We start from the raw sequence: 25,861 nt of genomic DNA, 5'->3' as shown, positions 1-25,861 counted from the left end.
CGACACGGGTCAACGCACTACCCGTTTAAGTAGTACAGCACTAAACGTCGGAAATAGTAAAGCCATTATACCAACGACGCTTCGTGAAAATGAGTGTTTGATTCTCACCACAAGTAAACAAAAACAACCTAACAGTAGGCGAGATATTTCTGGGATCACAGCGTGGTCTCGTGACCCTATAGAGCAGTGTTTCCCAGTCTTCAGTTGGTAGTGTGCACCTCGGGGTGTTGTATATACATCTTACGCTGGTTAGACTTTGTCGTTATGTTATTAAAAAACCAAGGCATTTATATATTGTTTTTTGCTATCATTTGCTGACTGGTGTGTAATATACTTCAGTGTAACTGATGAACTTGATAAATATATTACGATCAAATGAGCACGGAAAGGGAGTATGATGCATAACTTCAATAAATTTTAGAATTTAACGGTGTGCACGCTGAGGCAATTCGTGTACAGTAGAACCTATAGATGTTCTACCAAAGAATCTAGTTCATTCTTAGGTTTACTACACGTCAAGTGGTTGAAAAGGCAGGTTAGTTTGATGGATTTTTCTCAGTTTTTGGATTTAGGGACTACGTATTTCTGAATCAGAGCCTAGCCTTACTGTATGTTCGTTGGTGGACAGAGCCTAGTGCAACATCTATGCACACAAAGTCTTGACTTTCACAGGTCTACAGAGCATTTCAACAGGTGTTCATAATAAGTGTTTATTTCGAAATAATACTGATACTAATACCAGAAATTAAAATGCACTTGCAGTTACTTTTGCTGACATTGTGACATGTTCACTGTTTGGCATAGCGGGAATAAAATTGAAGACTGCAACCACAATTTGAACAGAGGGATGGAATCCGTAGCTTACCGTGTTGCATTCATCACGTGAAGGTTGCGAAAAATAGTGGGCTTAGAAAGTGAAAAGTGCAGATTATAAATAATTTGTCGAACGAATGTCTGGTACTGTGGAAAAACCACACAAACTAAGCAGTGGAGTCAAGTGAATCTCATATTTATTTCATATTTTCCTTCTGGCTTCGTTTGTTAGCGTGAAAACATTGTGTAAATTATTTTCTATACCATTCCATCACCATTTTCCATTTTTAATTGGTAGAGACGAGGTCAATGAATATCTTTAGCTTTACTGTTGACATTTATGTAGCACTGATAGACCGTGTACATTTTGATACCTTTCCGTGAAAAAAAAAAACCACCCTGCTTACTAAAGGAATGATTGTTATTTCTCTAAATATGTTGATTTACATATCTGGAGTGCTCTGGTATACAGAGCTGCATCTGGTCGGGCTAATGCTTTAGAGGTAAACGTCAGCTTAATTGTTTGTTTTGAACACTTCTAGCCTTGAAAGTAATATCTTTGTTATTAAATTTTTTTGTTCTTTTATCTGTCCTATTTTCAGTTGTGTACACTATTGTTTATAATATCTGCTGCCAAAGTTTGCTAACGCTAGTCTTATAAAGATTTCTGGTTATTTCCTCTATTTTCGGAAATTATTTTCCTTTTGTAATGGTTTCAGGTAATTGAACACCACAGTGCTTTATACTTCTGTGGATGATAATTGCTAGAAATTAGCAATTAAGGTATTAACCAATTTACCTCCATAAAGAAGAAAGGATGGAATTCTCGTTAAAAAATTATTTCATCAAATGCCCTTGAAAGTAATTAATTGACAAAAGTATTTGCATACAAAGGAAAGACACAATAGAGTTAGAGGAGGAGCGGAGAGACACAAAGGAGGAAGAGGTGGAGCAGAGAAGAGAGGGAGAGCGAGTGAGAGAGGTAAAAGAGTGAGAGAGATAAGTAGTAAGTGTAGTTGTCTAGTGTGTCAAGGGTGCGAGGGGTCGGTCGGTTGGGCACCGTAGTCCGTAGCCAACATACACCACATCGTTGGCTAGTCACCTACAGTGTCAAACATAACATCAATATACCGAAGGAGTGCTCACATACGTGATTTGTCTTTGAGGAATTACTTCTGCCACCAATCCATGCTAAGCGGTACAGGTAAGGCAGCATCTTCCACCTCGTCAAGTTTCATCTTTTCTTCATATTGTCTTTTGTTTGCCGAGGCACGTTTTATTTTCGTCTCTCCTGTCAAGTTTTCCTCGATTCTTTGTGCAATGTAGCTGCCAGTTGACAGGAAGGTTATTAAAGAGGACGGTATCATACAATAAACTCATGAATTAGTGTGTGTTTTGTTGTTTTCTTAAGTTGTCAAAAGTTTTCTCGTACAAGTTATGGTCTCCGGGGGACATTCGTACGTCTGGCAGCCGCATGACAGCAATGCACGTCGTCCCTCATTTGCTGAAAATAAATAGGAAAATTACCCTGAAGCGATAATAGATGTGCATTCTAATAAGTCATTTTGAGTTTTTTTGTTTGTGTTCGGTTAATGACCCCGTATACACCCAAATGGCTACAGGAGAAGGAACTATATGACAGTGGCATGCTTCTTCATTCTTGAGACCCTGGTTCTGAGTTATATGAGAACCCCTAGGCTAGTCTCAGCACGTTTTTCTGTTCTGTGTGTGTCTCATTTTTCATCACGAGATAAGGTCGACAAGCATCTGAAATCGTGGTGATATTTTAGTTCATTCCTGGTATGTATCATCAAAGGAAAATGGTACAAGGGTAAATTTTTTATATTTTATGCGATTTTTGTGGAGAGCGATTTTCTGGATTATAAGAACCCAAAGTAATTATCTAATCTTTGTGATTATTTCAGTTTATTGACTAGGAAACTTCCCATCTTTAGTTGTCCGCTTTTCAGTCCTCTTAAGAAATGTTGTCTAATACGATAGATATAATTGTTTCTTTTTATTTGATGCATTTATTTATTCTTGGTTTTCTTCGTTATCTTACACAAATTCCACATTTTCCATTTGGGAATGTTATGTAGTAACCTGGACACCAAATTATGGTCTATTAGACTGCTTCGTGTGAATGCTGCCTATTTCTAATGCTGTTATTGCTAAAAGCAATAAAATCTAGTCATGACTGATATAATCGGAGAGAAAATTGCATATGCATCGTAATTTAAAGTTCAAATCAGCTGTAAACGCCAAGAAATCGAAGTGCATAAAAACGTAAGAAGTTAGACCCAAGAGCAGATGCTAAGTAAAGACACGAAGGGCAAAGAAAATGCAATTACCGCTGCAGGTGTGCCTTGCAGTCTAATCTAGTCCGTGCTGTTCGTGTGTTTGTTGGAGAGAGAGAGAGAGAGAGAGAGAGAGAGAGAGAGAGAGAGAGAGAGAGAGAGAGAGAGAGACTGCATATCTATGAGATGGTTTCGCTTATGATTTAATCTTATGTTTTGGTTCATAAGGCAAATTAAACTTTTTATTTTCGTACAAAAACAGCGCTTTATGAGACTATAATTGGCTAGGCTACAGTATGATTTCAGTGGAAAGAAATGCCAATAAAAGCAGAACACTTTATATATATATATATATATATATATATATATATATATATATATATATATATATATATATATATATATATATATATATATAGTGTGTGTGTGTTTCTCATAGTCTTGAAATTCAGTGGTTAAGATGCTCGCCTCACGAGTTCTATTCTCGAACAAGCTGAAAAGCTTTAGGCGCCTTCTTTCAGTCTGTTGTTCCTCTGTTAATTTAAGCCAACCGCGGTGAAGGGATTGGATCTAACATCATCCTAAGAGAAACAAACTTTTATTCTGTGGTGGAGTCGGGAATACGCTTCTAGAATCTTGGATGAGAGTTCAGTTCATTTTGATTGGCATTTACATTAGTTAATAAGGTCCATAGTTCGCGGCTGACCCATCGCCTTCCAGTCGACCCAGTTGTGAATAGGTACTGGTACCTGACGATGTTGAGGAAAGGGGCATAGGCGCAGCACTTTAAAAACTTGCTTAGAAACCAGAAGACTGTACACACACACACACATATGAGAGAGAGAGAGAGAGAGAGAGAGAGAGAGAGAGAGAGAGAGAGAGAGAGAGAGATGAGTAAACGAAGGAAAAGATGTGAAAGAGAAAGATTTCCTCGAAAAGGTGCCCGTGCCACAGCACAGGCAGGTTGACTTAAAGCGGTTTATAACAGTCAGCATAATGTCGCAAGCCGTCTGCCACTGATGCAAGTGACACGGAGCTTGATGTCGTCTATTTATTTCGGGCCTGAAAGGAGGATATATCGGCATTCCTGTCAGGTACTTCGGTGAATAAAATTCAGTCACTGCCGGGTGTTTATAATCAAACATTTTTTTCATGTTTTTGATGCAGGAATTGGGTCATCCCGTATCGTGAGAAAAGGGTGGTTTTATTTTATTTTATTTTTAAGGTCTATTGCAAGAACGGTAGCGCATCGGAAATATGATTCTGCTAAGTTAAGGTTCTGAAGTATTTTTATTGTTCATTGTTTGTTTACAAATGGTTAAAAAGAAGACGGTATTTCTAGTTTTGAGTCAGCTGATATATGTTTGGTAGGAGATTATTTTATTGATAATAATAATTAAAATGATGAAGCATTAGACAATTAGGGAAACTCCTTCAACTGGTGTGTTCAGATTCTCCGTGTACATTTCCCTTCATTTGAGATGCTAAATAAATCTTCATGTTATAACGAGACCTGGATCGTGCATTTTTGGGTATCTGTGGTTATGGTAAAATATGAGAATGATAAGTTTTATGAAGCAATAGCAAAATATTCTTTCTAATTTGCTTATGTCTTGGGTATTATTATTATTATTATTATTATTATTATTATTATTATTATTATTATTATTATTATGTCTTGGGTATTATTATTATTATTATTATTATTATTATTATTATTATTATTAGGATGTGTAACCGATTAAATGTAGAAAATACGAAATTCTATCTTTACGTTAATGAGGATTCTGTACTAATTATTATTATTATTATTATTATTATTATTATTATTATTATTATTATTATTATTATTATTATTATTATTATTATTATTAAGGAAAAATCACAGGCCCATATAAAGGATGAAAATATATTAAGAGATGACCCGTATGGTAACGCGATTAGGAATACGAATTCGAACAAATATAGACAAACAAACGAACAGCCATAGACCGATGCAGAAGTAAACCCCAGCTGCAGAAAGAGAAGAAAGAGATGAAAAACGTGATTCGCTCCTGACATATGGCGTCTCTTCTGATGAACACACTGATGGTCTTCATAAATCTGAAGTGGACCAGAGCAGTTAATACTTGACCTTCTGACAAAAGCCAGTGACGTTTGGGATGTTCTTGAATCTTCCTCCGCTCTTGTGCAAATTTTTGTTGTAGTTTTCGGTGCCTTTATTGACGTCTTCACTCTATTTTTATCCTATTCTTTACCACTGATGGAATAAAGAGGGCATGGTACTCGCCTCACTGGTTGTCTCATCGCTGAGGATGAACGATTCAGGTGCAGTGCGTTGAGTGCCAATGTGAATATTAACTAGGGCACTGAAATGGGTAGTCGGCAGTAGTGGATTGCGACCGGTCTGGGGTAGGATATGGGGTTAGTAACCTCATCCCAAAGCAGTTGTTGAAAGCCGTAAAGCTAAAGATAAGATCCTTACTAACCATCCCCTCAAAGGAAAGGGGTAAAGTTGATAAATATATATATACATATATATATATATATATATATATATATATATATATATATATATATATATATTTATTTATATATATATATATATATATATATATATATATATATATATATATATATATATATATATATATATATATATATATATATGTACATGTGTATGTGTGCGTGTGAGTGTGTGCTTGTTTGTTTGTGTATGTATGTATTTGTATCCGTCTGTCTGTCTAAATGGAGAGAGAAAGAGAGAGAGAGAGAGAAATGGCTTACTGATTACTCCCCCTTTCCCTCCCTCCCTTTGTGACAGAAGTTTTATTAGGTAGTGTAAATGGGAAAAGATTATTCATCCCCCTTTCTAAGTTGATAGGACGCCGCATGGTGGTTGTCAAAGGTCTGCCACGGCAGTCGGGTTTATCTAAGGGTAGTACTGGTGAGGTTTTACTGTATGCAATAGGATTTTTTCCCTTCTTTATTAGGGATTTACATTTTTAACTCGATTTCAAAGGAAGTCTCGTTTGTGATTTACTTGCTACATTGACATCCATGCGTGTGTATCTATTTTTACCTCTACGCACACTTAATAGACGAAACGCCTGACATAACGCTGTCACCTTCGGAGCCTGAGCAGGTAACTTGTTTGTTCCACACTGGAATGCGACAGTCATTTTGACACTTGGCTGTTCAAAGGGTGGTCTTCGGATGCTTTCAGGATGGCATTCACTTAAGCGAAGTTTGACTCGGTCGTGCTTTTTTTGGCAGTTAAAACGGGAGTCATCTGTTACAGAATTTAATGCCTCAGTACTTAGCTGATCTTGGCAACTGTGAGACAAGGGCCGGTGGACTGCTGTTGGTGCCGTTTTCTAGTGGTCATGAATGAAGATTGCTTTTACCGTCACTCAATTCATACTAGCTTGCTAGTATATCTTCATAGCCCAGGCCTTTAGGTTAATGGATTCCAGCCTGGGGTTAAGAAAAACTGTCAGAATCTATTCTTATTGTTCTTGCTGATAAATTAAATTTTCTCAATTTTGGGTTAGTAAATCACCATGGGTTTTAAGGGGCACGTCATAAAGGCGCTGTTCCCACTATCACCGTTGTATGACTTCAGTGATGATGATGTTAGCTGCTTAATTCTTAAGGATTATATTTGCTGTAGCACAATTTTAAATCGAATCAACCCTAATTAATCTGTTGAGCTGAGGGGTACAGCCCTCTCTCTAACCGCTTGTTGCGGTCCTGTGACACCTGCCATGTCACCCCTTCCCGTATTTATTCTTTGAAAGTCCGCAGTCCTTGGATTGCTTGGTTCGATGACTGTTTCTTTCTCGTTTCTAACAAAGTTAGGGACCCTAAATTTAATTTTTCGTGTTTTTTTTTGGTTGGTGTTGTATTTGTGTGTTTTTTATTAGTTTATATAAGAGCAATGTGTTGCCTATCATAACGACATCTACGAATAAAAAAGATCGCAAACGCTGTCCGTTAAGTTTAATTAATGGGGGAAAGACTTCATGGACTGATAATTCAGTGCAATTTCTTGGTGAAAGAAGACTGAGAACCATCACTCCTTTTCCGTCCTTCTTTCATTCCTAACCCTTAAGTGTAGTTTGGATGAAGCATCACATTCGCCGGTCTTCGTATTCAAGTGCAACGGTCAGTATTTTATCTTGAAAAGGTAAACTTTATTATTGAAGTTTCTGTAAATTTTCTCATTATAAAGTTGCTCATATGCTGCTATATGAAAGATTTGTTAATTTTCTTTGTTACAGAAGAGCGGAAATTCCTCAAGTCCGTGATCATGTAAACCACTGTGTCTCATCTTTATTGTTATTTCAAAATCTTATATGGTAATCACTAGCTTCCTCCGTTTTCCCAGACTTTACAATTCTACACCCTTCTAGAAGCTTCCATCTGGTCTGGGCTAGATAACAGTTGGAGGCTGTTTGACCCTGTGCTCTCGGCGATGTGAGGAATTTTTGATATGCTATTATGAGTTTAGTTTACCGAATTAACCGACGTCTTGCTACCCGGAAGTGACTACTGCTGGTTAGTTGAACTGTCTCCCTTCAGCTGTTTTTCTCTTTCTTTCAAGTAGACATTTATTCTTTCTTAAAGGTATAAAGTGGTAACGATTCGCCGAAAAATCAAATCGAAAGCGTAGAGATTGAGCGATAGCAGGCCTGCCTCAATAATATGAGGAACTCGGGTTCGAATGTCTGCCGAGGGCGGAGCGGATGGGCTTATTTTCTGGAAACCCCATAAAGTCTTGTTTGACTTGAGTGTGGCTGGTCAAAGCCGAGGATGCAGACATGTATGGGTCTGCAACGTCATCCGCAAATACCATCCCGAGAATTGGAAAGTCAACGGCGTCTAATGCCACTTTTTCAAAGAGAGAGAAAAAAATGTATAGATATGAATGTATGTATGTATGTATGTATGTATGTATATGTATGTATATATATGCAAATATATATATATATATATATATATATATATATATATATATATACTGTATATATATATAATGTATATATATACATTATTTACATATATATATATATATATATATATATATATATATATATATATATATATATATATATATATATATACAATATATACATATATGCATGTATGTATGTATGTATATGCAACTTTCATAAAATATTTGGGAAACATTACTGCTTACTGACGTGAGCCTTAACATTACTGCTTTTGGCATCCGTGCACCCAGGGTACCTACAGCAAGACCTACAATATCACTCTGAATAAAACTCATATCCCGGCTGACTGACAAAGAAGAAGGGGAAGAAGAATAGACTATTTTGACACGATCCCTCTCCCGCATGCAAAACACACACCCGCGCGCGCGCGCACGGGCGTCTCAAATTACCTGCCGCCACCACTAACCTCTGTTTCAGCGTTCGTGCCATTGCGATCATATTGTTTGTCCGAATGGCGAACAGGAGGAAATGATGCAGAAACAGCCGAAGAGAGTTTTCTAGAAGATAGTTGTTCTTTCTCTCTCTCTCTCTCTCTCTCTCTCTCTCTCTCTCTCTCTCTCTCCATAAAAGAGAGAGAGAGAAGAGAGAGAGAGAGAGAGAGAGAGAGTACAAAGTTTATTCATGTTCGTGTCTGGTGAATGTGATCAGTTCTTATCTTTGATTCTGATACAACCTCTCTCTCTCTCTCTCTCTCTCTCTCTCTCTCTCTCTCTCTCTCTCTCTCTCTCTCTCTCTCTCTCTCCATTCTGGCCTATAACGGTTAGAATTTATGTAGGTCATGGAATAGATGATTTTAGCGGAACTTACACATTTTCCTTTATGTTTTGACAGTTTAATTCCGGCTTTACGATTTTCCTTCGAATATTATTAAATAATAATAATATTTAATAATATTCAATATTATTATTAAGGTAATTTTTAATGTTACTTGAAAACTATAATAATAATAATAATAATAATAATAATAATAATAATAATAATAATAATAATAATAATAATAATTATTATTATTATTATTATTATTATTATTATATTATAATTATTATTGTTACTGTGTTAGTTCTACTGCTGCAACTATAATAAATATGACAATTTTCCTGTAGTACTGTTATTATTATTATTATTATTATTATTATTATTATTATTATTATTATTATTATAATATATGCATACACACCGTAATCCTTGCAGTGAATTTGATCTCTGTCACCGTCTAATTCGCTACGATTTATAATTCTTCCTGTTCTTGGGATGGCATTTCCTGTGACACGCGAGGGTACCAGTTAGTTTATTTTCACGTCACAACTTCCTGTATACAGAGACGTTTTTTTTTCTTTCTTTATTACGCTGATCGTTTCCGTTTCCTTCTTATTGCTTCTGATAATAATTCTGAGTACGTTTTCGTTTGTTAATTTCATCCCTTTCCTGTTACTTTGGTCTACTTTTATTTCTCTCTCTCTCTCTCTCTGTCTGTCTGTCTGTCTGTCTGTCTGTCTGTCTGTCTCTCTCTCTCTCTCTCTCTCTCTCTCTCTCTCTCTCTCTCTCTAAGTAACCAATTGGTTCTTAGCCACGTTAAATAAGTCTAATCCTTCGGGCCAACCCTAGGAGAGCTGTTAATCAGCTCAGTGGTATGGTAAAACTAAGGTATACTTAACTTTTTCTCTCTCTCTCTTATTCTTTTTTATTTATTCCCATTTTCTCCCTTTGTAATCTGGATTCTTTCATAGTTTGTTTATGTCTTGTCTTTCCTCTGATTTGGTGTAATTTTACGTCTGTGTTTGTGGGTGCGTCATTATTAGCTTTTGCTGGCATTTCCTCACTATCATCACTGGAGGGGCCAAGCGTCGACAAAACCCTCGACAAAGTTTCCGGTTGTAAACCTGCTGTATATTTTCCCTTTTTCACTCACTGCGATTGTGCCTTGTTTGAACGACCTGGGTCAAGTTAGTTTTCATACTAGGATAATATCTGAATGGCATTTTAAAGCCAAATAGGTGCTAATAAAAAAAATTAAATGTCAAAAACGAAAGATGTAACTGGTATTTTTAAGTTAGTTGGATATATTAATTTCTAGAGTATTCTGTAAAAATATTCTATAAAAATAAAGTACGGTCTGCCCAAGCAAAACTACGATAAATTTTCTTTCAAATGAATGTATCTTAATGCTATTTTTGCCCGCCATTCCGGATCAGAACTAAAGGAAAACTTTGAAAGACATTCTCTGTCAAGAACGTTCTTCTCGTTACAGTACGTAGATCGGCGGCTTGTTAGTTTTTATGCCAGAAAATTAATTTTGCTGTAAATTTACAACAGGACTGATTTAATTTGTGGCAATAAGTTAGCCAAAAGGAAAGTGGCTATACTTTGCAGTAAAGATTTTTCGCCAAAAGTAAAGTAACCAGTTACTGGTTTATTATTTCTTTTGCACCATGATAGTGGCATATAGTTGACTGCCATTTATATCAACCATTCCGTAGGAAAGCATGCTGCCTAAATTTTCGAAGGTATTGTTCACTGTTTGTATATATTTGAAATTAGTTTATTTTATTATACCGGTAATTGTTTTAATTAACATTATGGGACCAGAACAGAACGTGAATTTTTACCAAAATGTATTTTTTTTTTTACTTTCATGGGGAGCTAACTTAAAAAGCAATGCAGAGAATGTAGCCTACTCATTATTAGTACGATGGAACTACAAAATTATTTTTACACTAATAATAATAATAATAATAATAATAATAATAATAATAATAATAATAATAATAAAAGATAACTGGTGGGTTAAAAGCCTTGAGTTTTATCATGACGAATACGAAAGAAATCAAGGTTAACAATATCGAAGAATCCTCAAACGTAAATTTCTTGGCACTGACGTCAATTCATTACACGTTTTTCTGTCAAAATCGCTTCCGATTGTCTGACGTCATAATATATGCAAGATTCCTGAGTTCATTTTTTAAAACAGCTGCGTAGTTTGCAAGGGAATATTATCCCTGTGGCTTTGGCTTGGCTGGGGTACTTGAGCAGAAGGTCGATATCAATATTTTGGTTGGCTTGCTGTAGAAATTTCGCAGGGAAGGTGGTTATAGTAATATATATGAATATTTTTTGTGGTTTACACCCACAGTGGAATGGGAGGTTATTGACATAGGTAACGTTGATTGAATATGTATCAATAACCAACAAATACCAATGATTAGTGCTAAATCGAAATGAGAAGTATTTAAGGAGGAAATGTGTTTATATTGAGGAAATTTTTCTGTTTAACTATGTGTCTGTGTTTCAAATGAGAGTGTGTGTTCTTAACGTAACTTGGATGTATCAAACAAAAAAATATTAAATTGATGTGCGAAGGCAGCCCCCGTCTTCATTCTGGTTGCATAAACTATAAATTTTGTTTTCTGTTACGCAGTTCCAAAATCAACTCATTTTGAAAAAGTAGGTTAGAACACAGATCAATGCAGGTTTTGCGGTACTGTCATTGTTGATTCGTAAAAAGGAATATTTACGTACATGAGGAAAATGAGAAATTGAGTAGAACACCATATGTGATACTATTGCAGCTTTGAAATGACGAAGTCCGTCCCTTTTTTTAAGGCACAAATAGACTTTGTTACAGTTGCAAAAGGGTTAACTGCGGTATCAGAAATCATATTTAAAAAATACAGCCAGCGGTACGAGATACTACTGTAAATATGGCGCTACATCAGCGGAGTTTAAACTGCTGCTTGTCTGGTCCTCCACGATGATTTTTACGTTTCTTTTAAAAGTCTTAGAGCAACAATTATCTCCTTGAAGTTTTCATGTCTTTAACTAGGATGACTTCGTGTGAAGGAGAGAGAGAGAGAGAGAGAGAGAGAGAGAGAGGAATGGTAGGAGGGGCTGGTCCAATCAAGCTCATTTAATGCCTATTATTCTTAGGTAGTAACTAAATTGCTGTCCAAATGACAATGCACTAATACAGGTCTATCTCCGGAGGAATTGATCTTTACGCCCTAAACAAAACTCACATTAAAAACCGAATGGCCTTGATTATTTGTGCGAACGTATCTTGTTCGATTTCTTCCTGAGTGTGGTTAGAACAAAAAATCGAATTCCGCGAAAAGGTCTGGCGTCTGTGGATGATTCATGACGGCGACGCAGCAACGAGCAAACTGCTTCGATTTTTTATTTTTATTTACTCATCCCACTGCAAGTTTGTCGTTGAAGGCTTTGTGCTAATAAGACTGAACAATTCCTGGAATTATTAGGCTCCCCTGACAAAAGCTGCAGCTATAAGCTTTTGAGCTGTCGTGAGTACAATCGACGAAGGTCTCTTATCTGACCACAGTGGAGAGCAAGGTATCAGTTATCTCAAGTGGTGAATTGATAGGGGTACCTTCACCGCAGAAAGTGTCATCGTTAGAATGAGTTCTGACTTTCTTTCTTCTCTTTTTCATTTACCTTGATTGCGCGTCTCGTAATGCGTCACACGGATGTAGCTTTATCTGAACGAGCTTCTTTGTATTGACTGCTTTTCTTAATGTTGGTGACATTTGGCGGGGGTGCCGTAGTTTCTCTTTCATGCCCTCGTTAAGTTCGGGTTGTTTATGAGACCTTTTTGCTCGAAATTTGTTTTCCATAATGAACTCGATTTGTTTGTTCTAATATCCACAAAAGAAAGTTTTATGGTGTGTGAAACATATTTATTGTTAAAGGTGCAGGGTATGTAGTCTCACCGCCGAGAAAAGTAATGACGAACACGGATTACATCTCCAGAAAACATTCACCGATTTCTTGGGTCAGAAGAAAGAAAAGTCGGATGCAACAAAAAGGCAGCAAATCGCACCAAGAAAAGGAGGGAGAGAGACGGTTTGGGGATCACCCTAGAGGGATTAAGGATGATTAGGGTGTAACGAGTGTAATGCTGTGAGTCACATCTGTGGACGATACAGAGAAAAAGAGGGAGAGGGCCAGTAAATCTCTTTCTCTCTCCCTCTCTCTCGCTCTGAGTCACTGATGTGTTTTTTGTGTATGGTTAGATAAAAAGATCGTTGAAGATTTTGGCTACTTGAGCGAACGAAACTAGTTCTATAGACTTGTAGGCCTATGCCTACATCTAGGCTTTCTTTTAATGCCATCCTGTACTATTTGCAGACCTTGCATAAGTCTCTGTCTCTGTCTGTCTGTCTGTCTGTCTGTCTGTCTGTCTGTCTGTCTCTCTCTCTCTCTCTCTCTCTCTCTCTCTCTTACAGAAAGCGGACTTTGTTGATGTTATTTCCAAGAAAGCATTGTACAAACTGTGTACATTTTGGGTAATGAGTGTGTAAAGCTTATTCGTGTGAACGATGACCACTGTATAACTGTATTACGCAACCAGCTTTAGGAGGGAACTTCTCTAGCTGGGAACCTAGAAGATCCCTTTTACTTTTCTTATTTGTTTATTTATTTCTTGTTATTGAGATATTTAAAATTTCTCCTGAAGTGGCAAGAATGCCTAGTTTTACGATGCAGGGAACCTTATATCCCACTTCTTGCAAATTGTTTTTAGGTGTTTGTGGCTAACCCTCAAGGATTTCGTTTGGTTATTTTTTTTCACATTGTACACAAAAGTTGCAACTCTCTTACTCGGTTTCCCTTTATTTAGTTCCAACAACCTTCCCTTTTTAGGCTGAATTAATGTCACTTTCCTTCTTTTTGCTTTTTCACTTCTATTTGCAGCCTGATGATGCGTACCAAGTTCCCCTTCTCGTCTAATATTATGGGCATAAAACTGATGTTGATGCTCCGTCGTCATCTCTCCGTAAAGTGTTTTCAATTATGCCAATTTTTCATTGCTCCCATCAATGGCCATTTTCAGATGCCCTTGTCCTCGCTAAAATGTCGATTCTTCACTCCGTACGCCTCTTTCCGTCCCTCTTTTCCTTGATCAGTGTACCTTCAAGAAACTGAGGGAGGTGTCAAAATGCCTTAATCGTGTTTGTCTCACAAGCAGTTTCTCCTTCCATATATATAAAACTTATCAAATTTGCACCCATATTTTTTTTATACATATAAGATAAGCTTTTATTCTTCTTTTTGACCGAGTTTGAATCAACAGCTTTCAGACTTCAAACACTTTCCATTTAGTTTCACGCGGGAGTTCGTGGAGATTCGGAACACAAGTGTCAAACGTCACGATCGCACCCCCCGCCCCCCCCAACTCCCCCCTTACCAACGAGCTCTCGATTTCTCTGTCCTTCGTTTGTCAGTCCGCTAAAAAGGAGAGTATGTTTACGTGTGCGAGAATTCTTTGGCGTCATCGTCTTCTCTAGCCAAGGATTTCCTTTCTCTAGAGGAAAAGATGCAAATAACGTAATGTTAAAGCCAAACGTTTAGTCTACGTTTGGTTTTTGGAAAGATCACAAACGTATTCGAAATAATTAGTTGATAATACGTCTGATAATTGTCTTCTCTTAATCAGCTTTTATTTCCATCTGTATTATTTAATAATAATGATAATGAACTTTACATGGTGGTTTGTAAATGCACTCATGGCTTGCATGCTGTGATCTTTGCTGTCATGGATGTTAAGGCGTCTCGTAATTCTTGGGTCATCTTCCTCTATTACTCATCAAGGCTCTTTTCATCCCGGTCTTCACACACTCCGTACTTATGGTTACTATCTCTAGATAAATACAAAGAGCTGTACTGCATACAGAACGTTTTTTTATTGATCAACATAGATTCGAGCCTCGCTCAAGAAATCATAGTCGCTTCATTATTTCTTCCAGGTGCAAAATTTACACACACACACATATATATGTGCGTGTACACACATACACACACGTATATATATATATATATATATATATATATATATATATATATATATATACATACATACGTATATATCTTTCTTAGGTCGGATTTTTAAAATATATATAATTTTCTGTTATTAAGAAGCAATAGGTTTTGTAAAAAAAAAAAAAAGATACAGAATCGGAGTGAGTGACAGAATATTAACACACAGAATGTAGCAACTACAAGACCATCAACATTTTAAAGTCTGCAATTTGCACCAACAACAGGCCCAACAACGTTTAAATTGAAGAGAGAGAGAGAGAGAGAGAGAGAGAGAGAGAGAGAGAGAGAGAGAGAGAGAGAGAGAGAGAGAGAGAGAGGAGGGGGTTGTCACATCCTTTTAACATAAATAAGTCAATTCTGCTGTTCGTCCTTTATATAATAACCAGCCCACCACTTCCTTATATTTTACAATTTTTCGTCCATTTTCATTTATATTCGTCGTTTTGTTTGTTTTGGCTCGTTACCATGTCGGTTCTACCATCTTCTTTTGCGTTCTGTTCATATTCCCTTTTTATCCGTTTCACTTCTTTTCAGTCCCTTCTAGCTGAAAGTGGGCTATCTATTTATCACGTTTCCGTACGTTTTCCAAAGGTTCATCCGTTTTTGCATAATTTTTCGTTCAATTTCGTTTATGATTGATGCCCGCCATATTACGGTTTCTGGCACTTTCCTTCTTTTCTGTCTCATTCATTCTTTTTCGCTCGGATTCGTCGGCCTGTTTTGTCATGGTTTCCTGCGCTGCCCTATCTTGTTTTTCTTTTTCCTATTTTTTTTGTTTTGTTTTATTTCCTGTTTTCGTGGTCTGTGTTGTCCTTCATGCAGTATCATACTTCTGTTCCCTTTTTGCTCTATTCATGTTTAATTTGAAAACCTATTACGAATAACATTTATTCTTTTACTTTGAATGTTCAACTTTTTATATACAGTATATTATATATTTGATTTTGCATAAAGTGATTTGATGAAATGATTTTAATATTGCTTCAGCGGTTCAAACGCCTTTTTTTTTTCTGTTGGACAGAAACCTTGATATTTTTCATTTTTTGCTAACAATTACATAACCTGGGCATCGCTGACGCTGGCAGTAGTGACGCCAGATCAGCCAAACAGTCGTGTCAGCTTTCATTTAGTTCAGACATGCTCCATTGCTCTGTATCTTTCCTGTAAAGCCGCAACGAAAGACAATCTCATTGCCAGCAGGTAGGTTACCTGTAGGGACACCTGCTGTAGGGGATACCTGTAGGGGGGATACTTGCAGGGGATTACCTGGGGGCGATACCCTCTTCTCCAGTCTACCGGTGACAAGGGGCCTCACTTCCTGGCGATTATACAACGCTAAAGTAAAGGTTTTGAATCCGGTTTGAATACATCGCATTGCCCCACCCAGTTTTTTTTTTCTCTTTGACTCACATTTCATTGTTTTATTTATTAGTTAATTTCCTTTCCTACCGTGATTTTATTTTGAATTTAATCTGTGAACCTGTCTGACTGTTCCACTTTCAGTTTTTTTTTTTTTAAAGTTTCAGTGAAAGTTGATTATTTTGCAAGTAACACATTGTGTTTGTTCGAACTCACTCACTCAATCATATACAGTATATATATATATATATATATATATATATATATATATATATATATATATATATATATATATATATATATATTATTATTATTATTATTATTATTATTATTATTATTATTATTATTATTATTATTATTATTATTATTATTATTATTATATATGTTTGCTTGCTGGTTAGTGCGTGTGTGGGATGCTAACGAGTTTTCTTCTCAATTTTGTCAAAATATTCATTTTAAGATTTTCGTAAAATTTTGCTTCTTGGTTACATGACCTACAAGCGTTTGCCATATCTCGTAAAATCATTGCAATTTTGGTAATGTCTTTTAACCTGCTTTTGAAATATCATAAGATTTATAATGTTTCAAATCTTATTTTCTGCCCGCATATTTCACTGCACAAGATATACTGTATACGGTAACATTTTGGTGATATGAAAATCCGAGTATGCTCTTTTCTTGCTTTGTGTGTAACTCATTCTTAGAACTCAGGATTGCTTATTATCTTTAAAATGTGCTTTCATTCATATGGAACAAACTGAAATGGCCATTAACTAGCTGAGTGAGACTCCATGTAACTGAGGGTCTTGTTCCATTTGTAAGAGGAAATGTACCAATGATGAAAACAGACCTAAGAGAAGCATACCAATTATAGATGAAAATTTACCAACAGATAATGATGAGAACAAGTTTTTGTAATAATTCTTTTATGTAATGTTTTGTGTTCAAACAAAAATGTACGCTTTCAAGCGTGAATAATGTAAATGCACTCTATGATGTACAAGGAAAAGGTTACAACCGATATGGATGTTCTTTCGGATTATATATGGATAATAATTATAATAATGGTTGGTTCAGATTAAGCCAGCGTTATGCTGACACTGGCTCTTGCCTTATGGTAGCCGGTAAGTTGGGTAAGGTGTCATGGGGAGTAAGAGTCCCAATCAACCGACACGTAAATAATAATAATAATAATAATAATAATAATAATAATAATAATAATAATAATAATAATAATATGATTTCAGGAAATATTAATAACAGAATTTTTCTTGCAGGCCATAATGGAGGAAGCCGACCTAGGGTGCTCCGTATGCCAAGACCGGTACAACGATAACCGAATCCCGAGAAACCTGGGTTGCGGCCACGCCGTGTGCACCTCCTGCATCGAACAGCTCATCAACAACAACCGCAAATGCCCCGAATGCCGACGACCCTTCTACGCGGTCATGGCGACCACCCTCCCTGTCAACTATCCGCTCCTGAGACTCGCCCGGTCGCTGACGAGCAGGACCGCCGCATCCCCGCAGCATCCAACGGCCCAATCCTACTCGCCTTCGGCTTCCAGTTCACGCTCGGGTCCGCTGGACGCAGGCGAGTGCGCTGCCCACGGCTCCCGCATGAAGTCCAGGTGCATGACCTGCAACGTGTGGGTGTGCCCTGATTGTCTCGTCATGGATCACATCTTGCCTCCGGACGGGCAGTGCGAGATCCTGCCCCTGAACCAGGCACTGGAGGAGATGAAGAAGAGCCACATGGAAAACATCTCCACCATGTTCCACACGATCCAGGGTCTGAAGAACACCATCGGGGATCACATAGCGCAGGTGGAGGCCAACAAAAGGGTCCACAACAACACCGTCGCCAGCATCCGCGCCGTTCTGCAAGGCGAGTTGGACGTGGTGCAGGACCTGGATTCCATCAAGAAGAAGGCCACCGACAAACTCACAGAGATTGAGGGGTGGGTCAACTCCTTAAAAAAGTGCGAGGAGTGCATTGTTGACGCCCAGACGGTCAGGGAACTGGCGAATGCCAAGCTGGCCGCCCGTGACTGCGTCGCCACGGTTCAAGCCCACGTCGCTCAAGAAGCGGAGAGATTCTCACAGCCGAGTGCCACTTTTCCCAAGTTCAGAGAACAGGTAAATGGCTCTGGTCTTTGTGGAAGTCTAATAGCTGTCGGGGCTTGAGAGTCAGAGAAAGAGAGAGGGATTACTTTAGTACTCTGAATATGGCCAATACATGTGTGTGGCATCAAAGAGGAGATAGAACCTCATTTTCTAAGCAATTATGGTATGACCATGACTTGTACATTACCCTGGGAGAGAGAGAGAGAGAGAGAGAGAGAGAGAGAGAGAGAGAGAGAGAGAGAGAGAGAGTGCTTGTAGGATTATACACTTTCATTCATATTTTGGTTATACTTCACAAAGCTGTTCCAAGAGAGTTAAATTAGCGAGCGGAGACATTTCATTTTTTATGGAACAAAAATAGATACATTCTGATGGTAATTATACAATTTGGTGCAAGTGTGCATAAACCTTTATATGTTTAATCTTCCTATAGGTAAAGTAAGCAAGAAGACGAGGCTAATCTTGCCCTACCCTAAATGCTATCAGTGACATACAGAAAATTTTCAAAATTATTCTATCATTTTTTTCAATAAGAAGTCAGATGATGTACCATTTTATTTGATAATACAGGCATATAACTCAATGAATAGGTGAGTCATTCTTGACTTTGAAAAATATAAAAACATTTCTTTACTCTAACATGCTATTATGAAATAAGAGATCTAAACAGGGAAGCCTTGGATGATTTTTTTTAATTGAAAAGGCTTACTTTAATAATTTCATTGCTGGAGAATAAGATTTTAAAATTGTTTTCATTCCCTATATCCAATTAAAGTTAACTTTCACCCTTTTATCGATTTTAGCGTTTGAGCATACTTCAGATAAGCCATGGATATTGCTTTTGTGATTAATACAGGCTTGATTACCAATTGTTTCCAGCAGTGTTATAAAATAAAGTTTTACATTTAATGAATATTGGTGAAATGGCAACCTTATATATTTAAGTGCTGATTTCCGACGTATAAATCGGTTGATTTTTTTGACAGATTATTATTCTTATATATCATCCAGAATGCGCAAATATAGGAACAAGCCAGAAAGGCACTTAACCCTTATAATCAACCATATGTGAAAAAATGTAAAGATCGAAAGGAATAGCAGATAAAAAAAACACATGAAGAAGAATCAACTAACTTAAATCCACACTGTAAACAAATAGTTGGAAACACCAAGGCAATGGCTCTTGTCGTTCTAGACTAAAGTATCAGTATAAAAGTTTCTTTGGAGCTGACGCTGACGCACTTATCTGCTGCCGATATCATTTTCACATACGATAGGTGCCGATCGGCATGAGCAGCCAGCCACGATTAGTGTAATGATATCGAATACGGATATCTAACCGTCATTAAAAAAAAAAACAACTGTAGTAGCTTTAACTGCATTACCATAACACTGAGCATCATTGCATTGTCACAAGAGTTACTAGCGTATTCCCAGCGTGCCATGTGGAAATATCAACTGAAGAAGAAGGGTATTCGCCAAACAGAAAGAAAGAGTGAATGTTTTTTTTCCCTTTGTTGTTAGATAGAAAGAGTTTCATGGATGGTAGTATTGTATTACGACTTTTAAAAATGTCCTTAGTGAATGTATTTGTCTAATCTTTTAGGGCGGTCCTGGGCTTTTCGGCCGTAAGTCATAGGTCGTAGCATCCAAAACAACTTGAGACGTTATGTTTATGGCACTTACCGTCATGTTTATGGTATTTACCGTCATTATTATGTTTTACCTACATCCCCAAGGGGCTGGTACTAAAGGCGGCGCTCATTTTGCACGTAAACGTGCTTACGGCCGAAAGGACCCGAACTCTTTTAGGGTTGGTTCACGTGAATGTTTGCACAATAGCGGCAATAGTGATAATAGACTTGAATGTCCCTCTTTTATAGGTAATAGGATATGTACCTTCATATTTTCAACCGTTTCAGGAGTCGACTGCTCGCCAGTTCTGTTTGTCCTGCTTGTAACTCATAGTTAGCATTTACTTAGCCTAGTTTACCTTAATGGACATGTAGTCTTGATATGACAACCTAGGTTTTTCTTTCCTTTTATATAAATTGCTTTATTACTCATTTATTTCATGGAATGTAAGCGCGATTGCCCATTTCGCAAGTAAAAGGAAAATCGTATATCTTATCACGCTTGCCAAACTTTTGCAAATTATTAAGGACGCCTTTTACACGAACGATGACATTTCCATTTTTTTTTTTTTTTTCATAATCTGTGTCGACATAAGGACATTCCTCACATAAGAAATAACACTGTGTTTCTTATTTTTCTTTGCTTAAGAAACCGGTTAAGATGTCCTTTTAAGTGAACAGTAACATTCAGCTTTCCTTCATTTTCCCAGGTGAACTTGAAGGGCGCCCTGCAGATGGCAAAGATGATGTACGTCGTGGACGACAGCGGGAGTGAGACCAAATGGGCAAGGGTTAGCGTGCACGACTGCCTCTTGCACCTTCACGCGTTGGACACACAACCTCCTCCGCCCTCTGCTGTAATATTCTCGGTAAGAAGCAAGATTTGGTTTGATGTCATCCAGTTTCCACGTTTTTGCTAGTCTACTGTATTATTCTATTTTGATGATCTTGTGACTTACATCAGTTGTACTTTCAGTGTATGGGTAATTTTCCTCATCAATTTCTTCAACGTTTAGTGTCTGTTGAGTCATTTTTATCAAAACTGCGTGCATACTAAATATTTTCGTCAAAACTTACTGTGCAAGGAATAAATCTCTTTAACGTATATTGTATGACAAAAAATATAAAATTTTAATACGGACTTAATAATTTTTCTTAGCAATTTGCATATAAGAGCAATTTTCTATAACACTGAGTGTGTAATGAGCCATTTTCCTCTACAGTACAACAGCATCAGAGAAATGGTTCCTGAAGATGATGCCTCAACTTTCATGGATCTTGGATGGGGTGGGGAAACCCACGGCAGAGTCTACATGAGGATGTATGGCAATACACCTCGTGCGAAGCAGTTCCTTTATTTATGCTCTGGTGAGAAGGGACCTTCTTACAGGGGGACACACTTCTTTGACTCTTTCAGGGTTGGGGAACCGGGAGAGATCGTTCGAGGAGGGGATTATGAAAATGACGATGGGACAGGTGGAGCTGCCATCTTGGAGGATATTGAGGTGGGTGGACCATATCTACAGGAAGCAGTGGAAGGGCTCCTTGTTGGCGCTCACACAAGGCAACCAGAGAGGTTAGGAGTCTTTGGCATCATCTTGACAGCCTATCCATTCAGCAAAACTGACACAGGCTTTGGGGTTGTAACCAATGGCATTGGAACCTTGAAGTCAGTGTCCAGGCACAAGCCTATCTCTGATGTTGCCATTGAAAACTGTGGCCTTGTCATTCCCATATGAAGTGTGGTCGGGAGAGTAAGAGGTGAATCTTACCTGTTGAGCGATTCTACCCAATGGGTTCATTCCATTTTAAGCCTCCACTACATATGGAGGACCTCCAAGTAGTCCATTCTGTGGCAAACATGAATGAGGAGGTTATCGCTGGGTTTACTACAAGAATAGACAAGTTCCGAACCGTGCTAAAAAATGCGAGCATATCTTGTTCGTTTTCTCCCAAAAGGCTCAAGCATGTGATATCTCAGTATTGTTTGCTTATATGGGGTACTAAGTAGTTAGTACTGGTACATAAAGACATCCCTGTAAATGCTCCTATTCATTACTGTTCAAGTGCTGTTAACTTAGCAGTACATAACCTCTAATCTTGTGTGAAGCTGAAGTAATACGTGTGATAGTATTTTAGCAACCAGACAGTTGTCAGATGCTATGATTCTATGCTTTTCAGACAAAAGCATTTTACATTCTACTTGTAGCCAGTCTTAACTACTTAACTACAGTAGCCACTGCTTTATGCTCTCTTAGGCCTTGCATGGGTGGAGAGGGGCTTGGGTGTGGTTCATACTGTGTAAGTAAAGGTCATTGTAGGGAAGTGCATTTATTTCTCCCTTGCCTCTGCTGCTCATTAGCGACCTTTAAAGCTTTAAACTGGTATTTTCAGCATCATACCACAAATCCCTCAGATGCACAATCCACAACTTTTATTCCCTTTCGCCAGATTCTATAATTAGCATTTTTGTTGGACATTTCAACTGTTTGGTGCTCAATTACTTGCATTTCACTGCCAGAGAGATTGTAGATGGTCTTTCAACACCTGTCACTCTTGTTCTTTTTATATAATCTTGGTCATTAATTGTGCTCTGCAAGATGCTATCCCAATATCGTCTGCAAATTAGCAACATGTGCTGCTCAAAAAGTTTTTTAATAATTTTTCGTAAGGTTTCCTCAGGATACTTTGGATTTACACTGATTTTATTCAGTTTTCCTCTGAAATAGTCTTCGTAGTTAAATCATTCCTTAGCAATATATTTCATATTTAAGTCATCAGTATTTTGAGGTGCTTCAAGACGAGCATATCAGTATAGCACTGACTAGATTTTTGTCACGCAGTGTCACACTTAGTAATGTAATTGTGCCTTTAGCTAGTGTATTCATGATTGTGATGCAGATGTACTATCTATATAATGCCTGTTCATTTTGCGTTTCCACTTAACATGGTATGTATCCAATGTAACTAAACTTGTCTTTAGCATAAATCAGTGCAGAGTGATGCTAGAATAAATGAAAAGCTAGGTATGCAGTCTGAGTGTTATTTAGTTGTTTCTCAAAACATCATTCCATGTCCTGAAACCTGTGATCCAGTGAACACGTTGGCAGTTTTTGTAATCTTGAAAGACATGGCAAATGTGTACGAATGCAAAGTTCACTTTGACTACTCTTTTCAGAATCACTCATCATCCAAGTATCATTTGCATACATGTTTTGAACGCTTTGCTCATTTTTATATGGTGGCATTGACTGTGCTGAGAAGAATACTAGGATTTAGAGGTAGCCATCGTGTTGAGACAGTATTACTAACTTTTGCTACTGATAAATAGAATATAGTATTGTACTATAAACGTGTGTTTCAATGTGTACATCCTTGTGAACTTTTTCTTCGTGTTTGAATGACTAAGTCTGGTTTGTGAATCCTTGGGGAGCAGGTAGGTGGGTTGGACAACTGGAAGAACACTGCCTATCGAAGCAGGTGTTCTGTCCTAGTAGGACGGATCATGACCAATCTAAGCGTGTGGTGTAGGAAGACAACCACTTCACAAATAGGCCTAGTTTGCTATGGGTAAATGTCAGATGTACACTAGCTGAGCTAGGAACCAACCATCCTAATGCAAATCCCCTTAATCACAACATGGAATAAGAAGGATATTCACTATTCTATGCAGTGAAGGCACTAAAGAATGGCTTCCATAGCATGCCTGATATTTTCCAGACTTCACATATATTATGAATCCATGTTTGAAGAAGAATTCTGGCTAAAATGAACAAGTCTGAAACTAGCAGATAGTACCATTGCTGAAAAATAGTAGTGATGATTAATATAAGCAAGAATACACTCTCACTGAATAAACCGGAAGGCCACCAATTCAACATGAACTCTTTTATGAAAGTATGAACGTCGTTGTCCATTACAGACTCTGAGCTTCATTTGGCTTGGAGCGATGGTGGGGTGTTAGTGCCTTCCGTGCATCTCACGCGGTGCACTGTAGGCAAAACTAAAGGGTCTGTTTGTAGCATCACTTTGGCCCCTAGTTGTACCTGCTTTGTAGCCTTTTAATTTTGACAACCATTCCATCTTCCTTTCTTTTATCTGGCTCTCCAACCTCTCTAACTATTACTTCTTAGTGTACTGTGAGGTTTTCTCCTAGTTCCGCCTTTAGATCCTTGTACTTAATGTTATTTATTTTTTAATGTCTTTATCTTGCTGTTCAACCTCTCTCTCTCTCTTTTCACTAAAGCGCTGAATGGCTGAAAATGCCCCAGTGCTGGTCATTGTAGCCTAAATATCATGATTCGTTTATTCCCCTTGTTTTTGAGGCGTAGTTTATTCATATTTCATTGTAAGAATTTACTTATGGATACTATTTTAATTCTTTAAGATTGTACTCCTGTACTGGTTTTAAATTCCAGCATATGTGCATGCTTCTGCAAATTTTTTGTCACATGTTTATATAGTTCCCTATATTTTCAGGTTCACTATTATTTCATATTTCATTTTATAAACTTTAGGATATTTCTATATTTTATACTTTCGTACTGTTTCCATACAACCATTTTTTCCGTATTTCATTCTATAAGTAAAGTTCACAGTAATTCGTTATAATTTGACGTTCTTATTGTCCATTATTTCTGTAGTCCACTACTGCTAAAATTAATTACGTTCCTAAATGCCAAGTATCTATTTCAACCTCGGAGATACTCCTGACCTGAGGCCTCGGAGGTCAAATACCGCTGCAAAGGCCCTTGACCTGATATGTTTTGAGACTAAAAATGCTCTAAAAATTTTTCACTCTTCGAAAAGAATATTCTTGTCTAGAGCATGATATCGGATGTAAAAAATATTAAGATATTCCCCGTTCCTAAACTGAATTTGATAATATTTTCGTTACGAAAATGGCCATAGAAAAAATAGCACAAGGAAGGAGATGAAACACCTTCGGTGCTATAAGCCGGTCGCAGATGTTAAGAAATCGTGGTGCATTTTATTAGTAATGCCATTTTATTAGTAATATATATATATATATATATATATATATATATATATATATATATATATATATATATATATATATATATATATATATGTGTGTGTGTGTGTGTGTGTGTGTGTGTATGTATGTACGTATGTATATAAATTATAGTTTTTCACTATTTCAGAAAAATACCTTTCAGTCTCGGATTTACCTTTTCTTGGGAGTAATCCTAACGCAAAGGAAATTATGATAAAAACAATAAATCTTCTCCTGGCCAGGATTAGAACTTAGGTCATTTGATTATAATATAGTGGTAGATTGTCAACTTGTTCACTAAGCTGTCAATGGACAAATCCTTTGTATACCTCTATATCACCTCTATATCCTGTCCCCGGGCTGACGCACGCTTCATATAAAGTTCCATTTGTAAGTTATTCCCAAGATAAGGTGAATTCAACATGAAGGGGTAATTATGGCTTAATATTTAAGGACACAGATAGTCTCTCATTTATGATGGCTGCCTGGTTTGTACGAAAACCATCAGACCATATTTCTCCAAGGTTATGATGCTTTCCATGGGCGCCTGATTTACAGAAGTTAAATTCAGAGTTCCAAACAGCACAGACCGCTTACGAGCCTCATCAAATTCTAAAGACAAAATTTAATAGAAAATGTATCAGTATCAAGTTGTTTTTTTTAATACCAAGGCTGTTGAATGCCATAGTCTGTGTGACTCCATAATAGATAAACAAATCAACCGGAAAGCTATCACAGAAATGTCTATTACTGCAGAAAACGTAATGTC

General features: G+C 37.3%; 2 protein-coding genes across 5 annotated transcripts in view; one reads left to right on the top strand and one right to left on the bottom strand.

Moving 5' to 3' along the window:
• The window catches only part of LOC136832162 (baculoviral IAP repeat-containing protein 7-like), a 99,847-nt gene that overhangs the window by 50,010 nt on the left and 23,976 nt on the right, over positions 1-25,861 (bottom strand). The window lies entirely within an intron of this gene.
• LOC136832161 (uncharacterized) lies at positions 146-23,427 on the top strand. 4 transcript variants are annotated; one of them, XM_067092886.1, is made up of 4 exons: positions 146-248; positions 17,593-18,453; positions 20,786-20,944; positions 21,299-23,427. In XM_067092886.1, the coding sequence occupies exons 2-4, from the start codon at positions 17,599-17,601 to the stop codon at positions 21,812-21,814; spliced, it is 1,530 nt and encodes a 509-aa protein (XP_066948987.1). In that variant the 5' UTR covers positions 146-248; positions 17,593-17,598; the 3' UTR covers positions 21,815-23,427. The 4 variants fall into 4 exon arrangements, with proteins under 4 accessions (XP_066948987.1, XP_066948986.1, XP_066948984.1 ...); XM_067092885.1 differs by having other exon boundaries at positions 196-535; XM_067092883.1 differs by lacking the exon at positions 146-248 and adding an exon at positions 1,742-2,017.

Source organism: Macrobrachium rosenbergii, chromosome 49 (genome assembly GCF_040412425.1).
Source record: "Macrobrachium rosenbergii isolate ZJJX-2024 chromosome 49, ASM4041242v1, whole genome shotgun sequence".
In the NCBI taxonomy this organism is placed as follows: Eukaryota; Metazoa; Arthropoda; class Malacostraca; order Decapoda; family Palaemonidae; genus Macrobrachium; species Macrobrachium rosenbergii.
The sequence above is the reverse complement of the archived record's forward strand: the minus strand, read 5'-3'. Positions and strand labels throughout refer to the sequence as shown.

What these genes read in the sequence shown, in the direction of transcription:
- LOC136832161 (XM_067092886.1), top strand. Translation starts at nt 17,599, where the DNA reads ATGGAGGAAGCCGACCTAGGGTGCTCCGTATGCCAAGACCGGTACAAC. An exon ending in TTCCCAAGTTCAGAGAACAG is followed by an intron (nt 18,454 to 20,785) that starts GTAAATGGCTCT and finishes TCATTTTCCCAG; the next exon opens with GTGAACTTGAAGGGCGCCCT. An exon ending in CCTCTGCTGTAATATTCTCG is followed by an intron (nt 20,945 to 21,298) that starts GTAAGAAGCAAG and finishes TTTCCTCTACAG; the next exon opens with TACAACAGCATCAGAGAAAT.